The 16,034-nt window shown below is 57.4% G+C and overlaps 5 protein-coding genes across 5 annotated transcripts in view; 3 read left to right on the top strand and 2 right to left on the bottom strand.

Moving 5' to 3' along the window:
- The window catches only part of M421DRAFT_68545 (Pkinase-domain-containing protein), a gene marked incomplete at both ends in the record, with an annotated part of 4,668 nt that extends 407 nt beyond the window's left edge, over positions 1–4,261 (top strand). The window contains 3 exons of the mRNA XM_033596530.1: positions 1,940–2,326; positions 2,404–4,107; positions 4,157–4,261. Of these exons, the coding sequence (XP_033446214.1) occupies positions 1,940–2,326; positions 2,404–4,107; positions 4,157–4,261 (2,196 nt within the window). The remainder of the gene's footprint in view (positions 1–1,939; positions 2,327–2,403; positions 4,108–4,156) is intronic.
- Positions 4,262–5,824: 1,563 nt separating this feature from the next.
- On the bottom strand, positions 5,825–7,320 carry M421DRAFT_102817 (acid protease; the record flags this gene model as incomplete). Its single annotated transcript, XM_033586831.1, has 3 exons — positions 5,825–6,485; positions 6,574–7,051; positions 7,242–7,320. The coding sequence occupies 3 exons, from the start codon at positions 7,318–7,320 to the stop codon at positions 5,825–5,827; spliced, it is 1,218 nt and encodes a 405-aa protein (XP_033446213.1).
- Positions 7,321–7,837: 517 nt separating this feature from the next.
- On the bottom strand, positions 7,838–9,296 carry M421DRAFT_228207 (LUC7-domain-containing protein). Its single transcript, XM_033588385.1, has 4 exons — positions 9,098–9,296; positions 8,708–9,048; positions 7,993–8,658; positions 7,838–7,944 (listed from the first exon to the last, which is right to left on the bottom strand). Exons 1-3 carry the CDS (start codon positions 9,126–9,128, stop codon positions 8,173–8,175), a joined length of 858 nt encoding a protein of 285 aa, XP_033446212.1. The 5' UTR covers positions 9,129–9,296; the 3' UTR covers positions 7,838–7,944; positions 7,993–8,172.
- Positions 9,297–9,400: 104 nt separating this feature from the next.
- M421DRAFT_68762 (GPI transamidase component GPI16 precursor) lies at positions 9,401–11,200 on the top strand (the record flags this gene model as incomplete). Its single annotated transcript, XM_033596550.1, has 2 exons — positions 9,401–9,753; positions 9,802–11,200. The coding sequence occupies 2 exons, from the start codon at positions 9,401–9,403 to the stop codon at positions 11,198–11,200; spliced, it is 1,752 nt and encodes a 583-aa protein (XP_033446211.1).
- An 872-nt stretch (positions 11,201–12,072) lies between these two features.
- Positions 12,073–13,921, top strand: M421DRAFT_94336 (uncharacterized protein; the record flags this gene model as incomplete). Its single annotated transcript, XM_033598199.1, has 5 exons — positions 12,073–12,336; positions 12,508–12,664; positions 12,793–13,224; positions 13,275–13,351; positions 13,544–13,921. 5 exons carry the CDS (start codon positions 12,073–12,075, stop codon positions 13,919–13,921), a joined length of 1,308 nt encoding a protein of 435 aa, XP_033446210.1.
- Positions 13,922–16,034: the final 2,113 nt, after the last annotated feature.

Below are 16,034 nucleotides of genomic sequence, written 5' to 3'. Positions count from 1 at the left end.
AGCAACAAGATAGCAACAAGACAGCAACAAGATAGCAACAAGACAGCAACAAGACGGCGACAAGGCAATATGCAGGTATCAATGGAAAACATCACATGTCGCACGTCAAGCACAACAAGGCCAGTAGCTAGTAAATCACAGTCGAGCATCAAGCTTAGCAACGGTTGGCGCCGATAGGTAATAATGACGACCTGCGGACGTTGGGAATACGATCTGGTTCGTACCTGCAGCTGCGTCACACATCACACAACACTCCAGAACCGGGTCGACACTCCGAAATGACCATACCGCCTCCCCCCCCATCCACCATCTCGCTAGCTTAGCGGCCCCTCGCCTGGAAATCTCGCAGCTTTCGAGGCCAGAACTCGATGGACCTGGAGATCGGCGGTCGTGCACTCGAGGCAGGTCCGCGTGTGTGGTTTTCCTCACAGATCAGCGGGTTCCGGGACGTTGGCTGTGACGCTCGCCGGAGCGGTTGGCGTGCGTGGGTGGCGTGCGGCAAAAGGGCCGTTGCCGCGGCGGAAGGGTGGTGCTTGGCCGCGGGCGTTTGAATTCCTCTTGCGCCAGCGCGGATTGGGAACGCAAGGGTTTGTGCGCGTACAACGTGCTGTGTCGCAGGTGAGGTTGCTGCTGCCGTGTTCTGCGTGTTTGGACGATGCTGGATGGCAAGGCGCTGCTGCGTGCCTGACAGATGACCGCATGTCTCGTCTGCAGAGTTTGACAGTTGCACATGCGGATCTTGGTGCTACTGAAGGCTGCGCTGGCGAGGTGCGGGTGTCTGCAGTCTGCATGGCGCGTTTCATGGGCTCAGAAGGTTATGTGTGCGCTGCTTTTGATGCTGTGCCTTGCAGCAGCAGCAGCAGCAGCAGTAGCAGCAGCAGCAGCAGCAGCAGTAGCAGCAGCAGCAGCAGCAGCAAGGTGAATCATTAATGGCCGACTCTCCAGTGCGGGCTCTCAAGACTATAGCCGTGTTCGACGTTACACCGGAGCACGTGTCGAGCGCTGCCCGTGGAGGCCTAGGCGCAGAGTAGAGTGCTCGTACGGCTCCCTAGCTGCTGCGGTGCTGCACACGCCGTTTAGCCGGCACATGGCGGCGATGCTGGAAATGAGATGGGCGGGCCAAGGTGAAACTCATTTTGACGTCGTGTGGAGATGACGAGCGCAAGGCCTGGCAGCCCCAGTTGGCCCCGTCGGCGGTTTGGCTAGCAGCAGCAGAGACGCCGTGTCGGCTGCTGTCTGTGCAGGGCTGTGCAGGCTGTGCAGGCCGTGGTTGAAATGTGCGCCGGCTGTCCCTCGACCGCGTCGTCGAGCCAGTGACAAGTTCCCTACCAGCTCCCCAGCCATTGTTGCACTCTGCCCGCGTCCTGGACTGTTGCCCGCCTCGCCCGCCTCGCCTGCCTCGCCTGCCTCGCCTGCCTGCCCCTCTGCGATTCGCCGCGCCGCCTGCACGCTGTGACTGGCTCCTGCCTGGCCGTTACTGGACGGTCCTGGCCCGCAGCGTGGTACACGCTGGCAGCCCGGGGTCAGCACGCCCACACGCCAGCACTGAGTGGTCATGGACGACCCGCGGACAGACAGCAAGGCGCGACGGCTGTCCAAGAAGACTCGAGCCCGCGCCCCGCCGCCCGTCAGCTACAATAACAAGTACAGCACCGCCGGCCAGCTGAAGCGCGCCCCCAGCGCCGCGTCGTACTTTGACCGCTCCGGCAGCCAGCCCAGCAGCAGCAGCCAGTCCGCCGCCTTGCAGGGTCTTGGCGTGTCCGCCGGCAGCAGCAGCAGCAGCGGCAGCAGCCACCCTGCCCATTCCGCCTCGTCGGCCAGCAGCCTGCGCCGCTCGCCCTCGCTCCTCACGCCGCTGACCGAGAGCCGCACCGTCGACGCCAGCGGCGCATACGGCTTCCACGACGCCCCGCCGACCCGCCTACCGTCCGGCCACGAGCTAGTCGGCGACAGCTTCACCAACATTGTCGCCGGCGCCCACTCCAAGCCGCTCCGCCCGCCGGGCCCGCAGCACTCGCACACGGCCGACGGCAGCCAGCCCCCGCGGTTCAAGAAGAGCCCGCGCCTGCGCCAGAGCACCTCGTTCCAGCAGCTTGCCCGCAAGATGGAGACGCCGCCGTCGGGCACCAAGAGCCCGCGCAACCGCTACAGCGACGACGGCGATGGCCTCAAGGGTCGCGCCCGCGACAGCGGCAAGAAGAAGAGTACCTTTAGCGCCTTCATGAGCAACATGCTGGGCTCGCCGCGCCGCCCGACCATCTCGACGCCGACGAACCCCATGCACGTCACCCACGTCAGCATCGACAACGAGACGGGCGAGTTTACGGTAGGCGTTGTCCCGAGCCCTGATGAGATGCCCGCTCTGACGGCCCTCGACTGCATCCCGTAGCTAACTCGGTCCAGGGCCTCCCCAAGGAATGGCAGCGCATGCTCCAGCAGAACGGCATCACCGAGCAGGAGCAGAAGCAGCACCCCCAGGCCGCCATGGACGTTGTCAACTTCTACAAGACCAACGCGGAGAAGAACGGCGAGGACGAAGTCTGGGAGAAGATGGGCGCCGCGCACCCCCACCACCAGTCGCTCAACCCCGCCTACGGAGCACCCCAGCCGCTCAGCCCGCCGCAGAGCCCGCGCTTCCCGCGCAACGAGCACGACAGCTTCGAGAACCCCCGCGCCCCGCCCCCAGTCCCTCTGCCCCGCAGCCTGACGTCGCCCGTGTCGAACACGCCCCAGGCCAATGGCTCCGTCATGCCCAACCGACCTGCTCCCCGCCCGCCGGGCGCTGCGGCAGGCTCGGCCAACCTCGTGCCCTCGCGTGCTGCGCCGACGGCACCCCAGGTCGCCTCCCAGCAACTCCGTCCGAAGAACGATGCGCCCCCGGTCGTCTACGCCTCTCCCCAGGCCACGGACAGCGCCTATGGCACTTCTTCAGCGCCGCGAAGCCGCGCAAACACCACGGGTGGGACGCCTCCGCACTTTGAGTCGCCCAGCAGCAGCCAGACTGCCATCTCGCCCGCGCAGCAGTACCAGCAGCAGCAGGCCCAGGCCATGGCCGCAGTCCAGCATTCGATGAACAGCCACAAGCACCAGCCGCCCCATCTTGGCCGAAGCGTCAGCCAGAAGGCGCCACAAGCGCAGCCCTTCCACCATGGGCCCCCTGCACACGTGCAGCCCTCGCCGCAGCAGCTGCTCGCGCAGCAGATGGATCCGCAGAACATTCCTCTCCCATCGCAGCAGGCTCGTGCAGGCCCAGCGCCGCCTCAAGCGCAGGCTCGACCACGGCAGCGACCGAGGCAAAGCCAGGGCCCGGATATCGTCGCCAAGCTCAACGCCATCTGCACAAACGCAGATCCCACCACGCTTTACCGCCAGCTCAACAAGATTGGCCAGGGCGCCTCCGGTGGTGTCTACATGGCTTACGAGAATTGCTCCAACAAATGCGTAGCCATCAAGCAGATGAACCTGGAGCAGCAGCCCAAGAAGGACCTGATTATCAACGAGATTCTGGTCATGAAGGACAGCAGGCACAAGAACATTGTCAACTTCATGGACAGTTTCCTCGTGCGTGGTGACCTGTGGGTTGTCATGGAGTACATGGAGGGAGGCAGCTTGACCGACGTGGTCACGTTCAACATCATGTCGGAAGGCCAGATTGCGGCAGTCTGCAGGGAGGTTCTCCACGGCCTCCAGCACCTGCACTCCAAGGGCGTCATTCACCGCGACATCAAGTCCGACAACATCCTTTTGTCACTCGAGGGCAACATCAAGCTCACCGATTTTGGATTCTGCGCTCAAATCAACGAGCACCACAACAAGCGCACGACCATGGTTGGTACGCCGTACTGGATGGCGCCAGAAGTTGTCACTCGCAAGGAGTACGGTCGCAAGGTCGACATTTGGTCACTGGGCATCATGGCTATCGAGATGATTGAGGGAGAGCCGCCGTACCTCAACGAGAGTCCTTTGCGCGCGCTGTGGCTCATCGCCACGAACGGCACACCTCAGATCAAGGAGGAGCACGCTCTGTCGCCAGTTCTCCGCGACTTTTTAGGCTTCTCGCTGAAGGTGGATCCTGACAAGCGCGCCAGCGCCCATGATCTTCTTGTGGTACGTACATGCTCCCCTTTAGTGACGAGTTGACATTGACGCGAGCCAGCATCCCTTCATACAGACATCAGAGCCGCTCAACACCCTCGCACCGCTTGTGTTGTCTGCGCGAAAGGCAAGAGCCGATGAGAAGAAGAAGAAGGGCGGTATGTGATCTGTGTCTTTCCAAGGCCTGGGTGTATCTCATCCAGGAACCTAGGAAAAGCTGCAGCGCATATCAGTACCAATGCGTCTTCGCTTATCAGCACCGAGTCGTACGCTGAGTGGTACGGAAAAACGGAGGCGTTCTGATCGGGTCGGTTGCGCATCGCTGAGCCGGCCATTGAGACTTTGCGTTGGTCATGCATGCGTGCTGCAGGACCCATGAAGCTTCGGATCTACATGTCCCGCGTTCAAGCGACTACACATGGCGTACCGCGCACGGCCCGCATCGACGAGTCCGAGCAAAAACCACAAACGTCGGATGTGCATCTCTAGACAGCAGTGCAGAGCGTTGAATCGTGCGCGCACACGACGTATGCTGCATGCAAGCCAAGCCTCTTCAGCGGTTGAGCATTCGACAAACAAACCATTTTGGATTTCTGGGGGCTAGTGTTTTTTTTTTTTTTTGGCTTTTTTTTTTTTTGGCGTTGCAGAGCGTGCTCGGTTGACACGTGCGGGGGGGTTACGATGATTCTGATCCATGGAGATATGTTTGTGCCTTATACTCCTCCCTTCAATCTATAGTGTCTATACTATCTAGGCGGGCGTCGTGCTTCCCGGCTTTGGCTGTGCGGATGCGTGCGGCGAAGGAACTCGAGATACGTAACTGAATTCTGTTGGGCTGGTGGTGCCTTGGTCCCCTGTTCTTACCGAGTACATGAGCCCACCCTCGCGTTGTCCACCGCGGTCCTAAACACGATCCCACAGCCCACGATGTCGTGCAATCGCACTGCGCGTTCTACCCTCTTCCCTGAGCCAGAGCACTCCTTCTCCCCGCTCCAGTCCCGCTACCACTTTCACAAAGTCGCACGGCCTCGCACCCCGTGATGAGCGCTGCGGCTCTGGTTTCGGTCTCGTCGAACGGGATCAGTGATGCCGGTGTAGTGTAGTGTGGTGATATGGACGGTTGGGGTTGCAGTCAGGGGGGATGTACGCTCAGGATATACGGACTACAGTCTATTGATATACGGACTACAGTCTATTCAGCTCGTAATGGGTGGGTGGGGAGGGGGGATAGTAGATAGTAAAACTACATCTATCAGTCCGCCGCCCTAACGAATCCACTCATCTCGCTCGCTCGCCGCCTCATCATCTCGCTGGCACATCTCCCTGTTCCAGCCCACCCCTGCGATCAAAGTTCTAGCCCACCCCTGCGATCAGAGTTCAAACCCACCCCTCCCCCCCCCCGCCCACAATCAACACAGCGACGAGCGCGAACAGCACCAAGTCATGGCTGAGAGGGGTGTGAGGGTGTGCAGTTGCGTGAAGGGTGGAGAGGGGGTGGAGAAGCACTGCCGGGGATATAAGGGCGAGGTGCGGGGGATGGGGGAGTGAAAGGAGGCGTGCGGAGTCACTGCTGAGTGAGGATGGGCGGGGGAAGTGAAAGGAGAGATGCACCGGGGGGAGGTGTGTGTAGTTGGACGGATGTGAGGACTAGACTCCCCCCTTCTCCTGTCTCCACTTGCTCGAGGGCGCTGAGCAACGGCGCCCAATACCACATATCTCAGCGGAGCAGTCAGTACACCTCCCTCCGAGCAATCCTGACCTTGTTCGCCCCCAGGTCAAAAACAATCAGCACGTTCTTCAACCAGCTGTCCCCCAGCACAGCAGCGCCCCCCTCCGTCCTCTGCACAGCAAGCACACACTGCCCCGTCCCCGCTCCCGTTCCCGGACCCCCCACAGCCCCACTGCCGCGGTTCATAAGATCATCGGAGCTGATGAAGTACGTGGTGCCCGCGACCGTGACGCCGACGCGCGGCGCAACCGCCGCGCAGTCAACAATGTACAGCCTCGAGTCTTCGTTGTACGTCGCCGCGGGCTGGAACAGAGAGGCGATGTAATCCGCGACTCTGTCTGGGAAATAGATCAGCGTGGTTCCGCTGTCGACGATGATGTTTTGGCCCCTGGCGGCGTAGTTTTGCGGCGACACGGTGGACCCCGTCGGCGCGATGATGCGGAAGCCATCGATTCTGATGCTGTAATACGTGTACACGCTTGCACTGACGGGCAGGATGCTGGTCTGCACCCACGAGGCTGTGTCGTAGCTTACGTCGGGGAGGCCGCCGATGGCCATTACGCCGCCGGGGGCTGTGGAGGGTTGAGTTTTGGTGACGGTTGAGACTAGGGTGCGGTTGAGTGCGAGGGAGAAGATGGGCGGGTAGTAGGCTTGGTCGAAGCTGTGGTGTGTTAGGACTGGAAAGCGGGATAGTGTAGGCCGTGGAGCAGCCAGAAAGAGTGTGGGTTGGGGGTGATGAAAAGACTTACAGGGAGAAGCTGACGGCCTCGTAGCCGATTGAACTGCTCCCGCTGGCGAGCCGGGTATATGCAAGGCCCATCAAGCCACTGCTGGTACTATCACCGTCCCAATATCCTTGCTGCACAATGCCAATCGTCTGGTTGACAATCTGACGAGGAGCATATCCAGCGCCGACATCTCCGAGACCAAGTAGCTCGGTTGCTAGTATGCCTTGCAGATACTCACCGCTGGTGTAATTGACAGCGAATGTCTGTCGAGGATTGTACGCCTTGTAGCTCTGCGAGAGTGTCGTGTTGTAAAGCGGACCGAATCTGCAGGCTGCAGTCGTGACAGTCTGGCCGGCCGCATTCTTGCAAACCAGGCCTGCTTGCGCGGCCCAAGTATCTGAGCTTCCCGTGTCGATGACAAGAGAGTAGACTCGATCGCCAAGAGTGACTCTGGTCATGTAGACTCTGCCACCGAGGGTGACGAGGTCTTCTTGAACGTCTGCATCGAAGTCGTTGTAAGGACTTTGGCGTTTCACCTTCCTCCTGGCATTGCGACGCAGACTGGCGAGGTACTCTGAGGAGGGTGTCAGAGCACCCATAAACGAGTCTCCAACTTCAAGGTTAAGCACATTGTCGGTCACTTTGCGCGTTAGCTGCCTGCATGTGTAGCTAGTCTACGCGAGAATCACCTGGAACGCTAGCCGTGAGTGCAGTGGCACGCTGGGCTGCGACTGTGAAAAGACCCCACAAAAGACAGACTGAATGCATGTTGTCGGGAAAGGAGGCTGAACATTGAACAAGGGTTTATACGGATTATTGGTTATATACCATTATCTCGGAATCCGAGGCCGTGGCTGCCGTGCATTTCTCGCCAGGGTAGGGAGCGGAAATCCTACTGATGCAACAAATGCAACCCACGCTACATTCCTGGGGCTCGAAACCAGAAGCGAGTTTGTGCAACGAGTTAGGATCAGCGGCTTTGTGCTCGAGCAACTTCATTCCTACAACTCATTCACGAACTTACTGAGAAGACGGTGCATATACGGGTGGGCCTAGGCTTATATGTGCAAAGGCTCCGCGGTGGGAGTTCCGTTTCATGGAGATGAGGACAGCGCTCGTGCAGATGTCAGGGAAGACGCAAAAGGACGCATGACTGATGACGAAGCTGGAAATAAGACGGGGCAATGAGATGGGGCAATGAGACGGGGCAATGAGACGGGGCAATGAGACGGGGCAATGAGACGGGGCAATGAGACGGGGCGTATGCCTTCAGCGAGTGGCCAGGAGACGACGGGCGACAAGCGAAATGTCAACTCACTGGTATCCCTCGATCCAGGAGACTCTCGGCTGTCAAGACTCCTGCCGAGCAGTATGCATAGTTGCACGCAGTCCCTTGTTCAAGGTTAGAGATGGACCAAACGAGTCATGGTGTAGGCGTACATGGTTTTGATTTGGACTAGGTCGCGAGCTCCATGCTCCAAATGGCTTTGTAGACGGCCTCTGTTGTACAAGCACTGCTGAAAGAAGTTGCAGGTCCAGTGTCGCTCGCAATAATGCTGTAGTAAGTTGGACCGTTTGGGAATCATCTTGACACACCTTGAACGCCGGACCAAAAGACCATTACCAGCCTCCTCTTCTGCCTCCGCGACCACGCCGCCCACCGCGGCCGCCGTAGCCTCCTCCACCTCCACCATAGCCACCGCCGCCCCAGCCGCCAGATGCTCGGTCGTCGCCCTGTGATGGGTATGCGTCGCGGGGAGGAGCGCGGCCCTTGAGGTCCTTTTGCAGGGATTCGTACGACTTGCGCATCTGAGCATAGCCGAGGTGCATCTTTCCGTAGAAATGGTCTGCTAATCGGCGATCATTGTCAAGACGACTGAGATAGGCACCGCACACGTCACAGACCTGAAGCTTCTGATGTCCTGACGGTCCGCCCGTGTCCGAGAGAGCCCTGAGCTCCCTTTCACGCTCCTCCTTCTCCGCCTTCTTCATGCGGACCTTGGTGAACTCTTGCACGGCCATGTTGACCATGCCCTCCTCGCCCATGATCTGGACCTCGAGCATGCCGGCGTCGATGGACTTGGTCAGCTCGTTGATCGATTTCAGCTAGGGCACGGTTAGCAAAGTCCCAATGGACGAAGCCGGAGACGGTTACCAGAGCGTTCGTCTGTCGAATCTCCTCGGGCGTCTTTTCCAGGCGCCGCTGCGCCTGGTCTATCTTGCGGTTGCAGCCGTCAATGTGGTGCTGCATGTCGCGCAGGTAGTCAAAGTCAAAGCCCCAACGGCGCTTCTGGTCTGCGTCTGCCTCCTGGTACTCGGTCTTGAGCGCTTCATTGTGGGCCTTGGGGCAGGGGCCGAGTTCGTTCTTTGTGTTGGTGAAGAGGTCGTGGGGGCAGTTGCCGACGAGATATGAGCGGCAGACCTTGGGGTCGGTGATGCTGAGCTGCGGTGCGCGCTGGTCGGAGCCGCTCATGAGCTGCTCGCCCATGAGCTGTTCTGAGGTCTGTCAGCATGACTCAGCATAGAACACGAGCGCGATACGCACCAAGCAGCCTGCGCGTCTCTGCGGCAGCCATTATAATTGCTGTCTGCGCTCTGCTGGTGTGGTGGCGGCTGCGGGTGGTGGCTGCGGTTGGCGGCTGCCGTCGAAGAGAAATCACGACCCGTGGACCCTGCGACCTTCGCCCTTCGCCCTGCGACCTCCGACCGTCGACCTGCCACTGCAACGGCCCGCCAAGCTACCGGTAGCGTCCTGGCCAATCACGTGCGGCACGCACCTTCACCTCCGCAACACCATTGCGTCTACGTCACGTCACTCTTCGGTGCAAGCGAGCGCTGCAATGCTGCAATGCGTTCTTCCGGCCTCCTGTTCGCGCTGAGCGCCTGCACGGCGTTCGCCTCGGCGGCGTCGGACTACCACGAGCAGCTCCTGCTTCGACCTCTCCCGCAGGACACGCTCCTTGCGTCGTTCAACTTCCGCAGCAACGAGAGCCAAGCCTCGTTCGCGCAGCAAAACTTCCGCCATGTGCCCAGATCGCTCGGCCAGATCCTGCAGCATGCCCACGCGCAGGAGCTGCACCTGCGATTCAGCGTGGGGCGGTGGGATGCCGAGAACTGGGGTCGCCGGCCGCACCAGGGGTCCAGAGAAGGAGGAACCGGCGTGGAGCTGTGGGCGTGGATTGCCGCTGAGAGCGAAGAGCAGTACGGAGACTGCGTGGACACGTGTTGACCGCAACTGACCCCTGACAGAGCATTTGCCCGCTGGCTCACCCTCACCAATGCGCTGTCTGGCCTCTTCTGCGCCTCCCTGAACTTCATCGACGCCACCAAGACGATCCGTCCCGTCATGGCCTTCTCGCCGGAGGGCCACCATCGAGACGCGCCAAACCTGCATCTGCTGCACGGCACCCTGCCCCACGAGGTCGTCTGCACCGAGAACTTGACGCCCTTCCTCAAGCTGCTGCCTTGCAAAGGCAAGGCTGGCATCTCCAGCCTCCTGGATGGCCACAAACTGTTTGACGCTTCGTTCCAGACCATGGCGATAGACGTGCGTCCCATCTGTGGCCTCGAAACCGGCGAGTGCTCGTTGGAAATGGAACAGAGTGTGGACATGGTCCTGGATATTGCTCGATCGAAGCGCCCTCGCGACAATCCAATCCCTCGTCCGCTCCCCATCGACCAAATAGAGTGCGACACGTCCAAGGCATACAATGCGCACGACACCTGCTTCCCCTTGAACAAGGGAGGGACAGAGCCCGGGTGGACTCTCGAGGAAGTTTTTGGAAGACCTCTGAGGGGTTCATGTCCTTTGGTCGAGGATGCTGAAGACGGCAACAGTGTGTGCATCAACGTACCGCCGGAACGCACCGTACATGCCAAGTCTGGAGGTGAGTTCAGCGAGAGCAGGCTTGCCTCCGACACCCTTCGCTGCTACAAGCTTCCAGTCGGCGCAGATTTCGATCTTGTCTTGCCAGAGCAAAAGATGACGACCGGACTGGTCCGTTCAGACCCTCCGCTTTTTGCTGCTCGCTCGATCAACGGCCATGGTCAGGAGCGTGGCAGCACACAGGCGATTATCAGGAACCCCTCGACTACCGAGGCGGTCGAGTTTGTTTACCTGGAGTCGCTACCTTGGTTCATGAAGCCTTATCTGCACACACTACGTGCTCACGTCGACACATCCAGCGAGACTCCCATCAAGGAGACATACTACAGACCGGCTTTGGATAGGCAGCGTGGCACTCATCTAGAGCTACGCATGGTCATTCCACCTGGATCCACTCTTACACTGACGTACGAGTTCGAGAAGGCTATCCTCCGCTACACTGAATACCCGCCCGATGCCAATCGAGGCTTCGATGTCGCGCCGGCTGTCATTCGTATCCTTTTGCCTCAGGCCGCAGACAAGAAAGGCATCTACATCAGGACGACATCGCTCCTGTTGCCCCTCCCAACACCTGACTTCAGTATGCCGTACAACGTCATCATCCTCACCAGCACAGTCATGGCGCTTGGTTTCGGCAATATCTTCAACTTGCTGGTTCGCCGCTTTGTGGGCGCCGATGAGGTTCCTACGGCCGCTGGAGGGCTCAAGGGTATTCTTCAGGCAAGTATCGCTGGCATCAGGGCCAAGCTTGGGACGGCTTAAGCTATAAGACCTTGGGGTCTTTCAAATAAAGGATGTTTCTATCACGTCTCATTCCGTGCTTGATGGGTGCTCAAGAGGGCTCGGAGCAGATTGATATTCGAGTCAACTCACTTCAAGCACCGGAGCAACGCGGCGACGAAGCGGCTACTACCGGAAACCAAGCCACGCTCACTCAGATCCGTCCCCGCCCGCATCACCTGATCCCAATTGCACGTATATGGGTTCATTCCACCCAAGTCTTTACCCATCCACTGTTGGCGCACGGCGAAATAAAGACCACCGCCCAAATCCTCTGGTGCCTCGGGCCGTTGCCGGTGGAGACCAGAGTGGAGATAAGCCTTCCGATCGCCCAACCTAATCTTAGAACTGGGTCCATGCTTCCAGACCGCTCATTGTGCATGTGTTTTCGCGGAGGGCTCCTGCATGAAACAATGACACACTCGTAGACTTCGATACAATGACGACTGGTCTTGACGGCAGGAAAACGTCCCATTCATAACATGTGCGCAACATGAAGTATTTCGAGATCCGCCCTGATGCTAATCTGTGTGGCTGTGAGAAAGGGGATACGCATGGACGTCTGAGTACTGTGGAGACAGAACACTACACGATGCTCGTGCTTTCTCCAGACGAGATGAGGCTCTTTTAAGACACTGTCTCGCCCCAGACCCTGGATTTTGGCAGTTCTTGCACCTTCTCGTTCTTCCTGAAGCTTCGTGTCCTTCGTCTCGTCGTTGTGCATTCTTCCTCACTCCATTCCCACTCGCCGTCCTCATACGCAAGGCCGCAATTCACGATCCTCGCACACTTTCAAGAGCCACCAGAAACAAGGCTCCAGCGCCCGATCGAACGACGCCCGCACATCCCCAACCATGCCACTCCTACCTCGAAATGACAGCGAGGCCGCCGGCACACTGGCCGTCGTCTTCTTCATCGTCGGCGCCATCATCCTCGTCCTCATCATCATCCTCGTGCTCCTCTTCCTCAAGAAGCGCCGGTCCGCGCGCAACAAGACGTTCATCCCGCGCCTGGAGCGCTCGCGCGGCGGCAACTACGGGAAACTGGAGGAGGACGAGGAGCAAGCATGGAGCGCGGATATGGGCGAGCAGGAGCGGGGGAAGGGGACTTATGCGCCGGTACGTTGATTTTGTGATTGCAGAGGAGATGTACAGCGCGTAGATGAAGCGGGGCTAATGGCACCAGGTGCATAACGAGTCGATGGGCTACCAGAGTCAGACGTTACACCACGGTGATGCGGTGAGGGGCACATAACGGTGTTGTGCAGCGGAGCGAGACGGGTGGGGAAGAAATACAAGAAAGAAGACGGGCCGAGCTTCGTCAGCTCAGCTGGATCTGAGATGAGGCCGAAGAGCGGGCAATCTGTCAGGCACTACGGACATGGCAGATACGGCTGGGAACACGATGGCCTCGTGTCCTGGCGTTCAGCAACTAAAAAAGGCACCTGTGAGAGTGCGACCGCGTTTTCTTTTGTCAGGCATAGCGTTGGAGTCTTTTTACATTGCACAAGCGTTCTTCTATCAGTCTATTTCTTCTCTGGCCATCGTTCTTGAATATTTGCACTACTTCTCCAGCCCACCTGTTCAGGAGGACAGCCGCCGACGAGTCAGTCGTCGCTGCCCGGCCCATCTCACCTCTCCTGTTGCCGAACGCGTTGAAGCACACCACGAGGTCCGCTGACTATCACAAATACAACTACAAATGCACAATCACGCGGCACCGCCCATGCGTTTTCCGATATCGCCACGCTCAACGACACGATCGGATTTCACCATCCTCGTCTTTGGGGCGTCTGTCGCTGTGCGCGCCGCTTGTCTTCCGCACGCCGGCCGAGAACAACCGCGCTGCCGTGCTCGCTTACACGGCCAGCGGCCTCTCGGATCAGGTTGCGGAGCTTGGAATCATTAAGGCACACATCGTGTTAACGCCGAGATTCGTTACCCTGGTTCTAGGTCATCTGAGACGTGGTGTTAGCTCTGGTCATCTGAGACATGGTGTTGGCTCTGGTGAGCCTCTGTTCCCAATATCGCGTCTGCGCATGCGATGACACTACCAGAAGCGACCCGAGGCCGGCGCGTCACAGTTGGTAGTCGTAACTCTGCGCTTAAATTATCCGATGCTTTTGCCCGTCATGTCGGAACGCGTACGAGTGCGTTGGAATTATTGACTGGATTATCTCTGGGTCCCATGGGCTGTTCTCACTGTTGCTGGAGCTAGTTGAGCATGTAGTCACGCGGGTGGTTCGATAATCTCTTTCCATCGCTTTCAGCAAACTTCTCGTTGCCTTCACTGCTGGCCTTTGTTGGCAGCCTCTCTGATTAACAGAGCCCAAGCCCCAACCGCCGGCCATCACCACCCGAACGCACTACACCACAGATGTCAACCACCTTTCAGAACGTTCTTCCCGGGAACGCCGAGGACATCCCAAATTGGGCCTTCGTCGTCATTCTCGGTGTGCCCCTGGCGCTCCTCGTCCTCGCCCTCCTCGTCCTGGTCAAGATCAAGAGCCAGGTCCGCAGCACCAAGAAGGGCCCCCTTGCTCGCCGTGTGCACAAGCTGAGGAAACAGACTGAGGAGCTTCAGACGCAGAACCAGATCCTTCGAGATGCTCAGGCTCGTCTTCAAGAGCAATTTGACGCCTTCCGGGCCCAGGCGAGGGCACACGGTACACCCCGATCAGCTTCAGGTCGACCAAGCCAGTGAACTGAATTTAGCATACCGCACACCCCCTCCAGCCACTGTGAGCCAGTCAGAATACGGGACCTAGGCAACGTCCTTTACCGCCGTCAACAACAGAGATCCCGCGCCTTCGTGATCATTGTCGTCTTCGGCCTGTACGCCGTTGCATACATCGGTTCACAACGCTACAGTCATAGCTACGGAGTTCTGTTTTAGTAAATGTAAGTGTTTTGGCTCTGACTGGATCGAAGTAAGACCTATCATCTAAACAGACTGAGGGTTATACACAACCCGACCTTCTGGCACTGAACTTGCAGTACGTGATGATGTAGTAAATCGCGAAAGACAATTTATAAGGATGAAGAAAAAACTGATAACTATCTCTCTGTTCTTGATACGTCTTTCCTTGCTCGGCCGGTGATCCTGATGGAGCCTTCTGACCATTCATTGTATCAATCCTTTATTCTGTTCTTGCGGCTTCTACAGCTGCGTTTCCACAGAGTCTCTACGAACTCACCTACTTCCATGCGGGACAGAGTCGAGCCTTGTGCTTTTCAAGCTGTCCTGACGCTTAATACGCGCACGGCACAATCAACAACGATCATCACGCAAGCACACTACACCCAACACCTCAACCATTTGCCACCTACGGCATGACTTCTGCCACTCAGAACACCAACTCTTCGACATTCTTCAAAGTACGTTTCACATCTGACCTCGTGTCTGACCGCCAGACAGTGAAGTGGAGGCTGCAAACAAAGACGTCACGAAACTGGGTTGGAAGCGGTCACTAAGTCTAAGCATTACGCAGTCGTCAGAACTCGGTCTTCCATGGCACTGCATTTTTAGTGCGTGAATATTTACATTTGATTGGAAATTATCCAGATATTGCACTGTCGATGTTCTTTAAGGATCTTCTTGTCGCTCTTTGACCACTATATCGTCCCTGGCCACTCCGACATTCTCCGCTTTTGACTTTTCGCATAGCAATCCTATCACATGTTTGACCTTGATTGAATACAGAATACCTTTAGGTCCGGGATCTCAGTGAGTATATTTTCCACTCATTCTATTAATCTTGGAAGTACCACGTTCCGAGGTTGAGCATCTGATACCTTAGGCCCACTCCTCGACTAAACGGAACATGACATCTAGGCAATTGGCGCGTGCGTCAGATCTAACATTCAAGGTAATGGATCGATGTCCTTTCACCAGCGCACTATTCTCGTGAGAGCAAAGTGCAATCACAATCCCGAATCTTCCAGGCTCGACATTGTTAATCAACCCTAGCATGTGGCCTTTTCACTGATATCCCGTGCTCTCCAATGCACATATTCTGTGCAGCAGCCCCGATCCTTGAATCCATACAACCGTCATCTCTCTTCTGTCAATCATCCATGTCTCAAGTTCTCAACGCGACGAACAACCTTCTTACAATCGTCATGGTCGCTGCCGTTGTTCACAGGGTGTGTAGGTTTGCGGTCATGCTGCAGACGCCTGGTACTGTTGAGGAGGAGGAGTATGAGCTGGAGATGTGTTGGGTGGTCAAGACTGAGTACAAGGGTTTCCCCCTTCCTTTGATCGTGGTCACGCCTCCGCAGGACTAGAGACGATCTAGGGCTATAGTACACTGATCAGATCGTCGCATATCCGAGTTTTGTCTTTCATAACATGCGCGCTTTCTGGCATTACTCTTTCTTTGTCACTCAACACTTCGGAACATTCTTGTCAAATCGAGATCTGCACAGCCAAAGTAACATTCGCCTTTGTTTTCACCTACCCAACCTCCCCCCTGGCGTGCCAAAAACCTGATCATGCTAGAAGATCTTAGAGGTATCTTAACTTTGATACAGTCTGCAGCCTGCCTGTGATATTATTATCAAATTATACTTAGATAAACGCTCAAGCAAAGTATCTTAAAGTAGTTTACAATAGCTTTTAACTACAAAATCCACTCTATAAAACACGATCTAATTGTTGCTTCGTCACCCCGTAACTTTGTTAGTTGCGCTTATCATTGCCAATCGTCTCATGAGATTCTATTATGACGCCCAACGACCTTTGACTTATACTAGACTAACGCCGTGCTGATGAAACTTCTTGCGCTAGTATCCGGCATTCGAACTACCGTGTTTGG

The sequence above is a fragment of the Didymella exigua genome, assembly GCF_010094145.1.
Source record: "Didymella exigua CBS 183.55 unplaced genomic scaffold M421scaffold_25, whole genome shotgun sequence".
Taxonomy (NCBI): Eukaryota; Fungi; Ascomycota; class Dothideomycetes; order Pleosporales; family Didymellaceae; genus Didymella; species Didymella exigua.
This window is presented reverse-complemented; position numbering and strand designations above follow the sequence as displayed.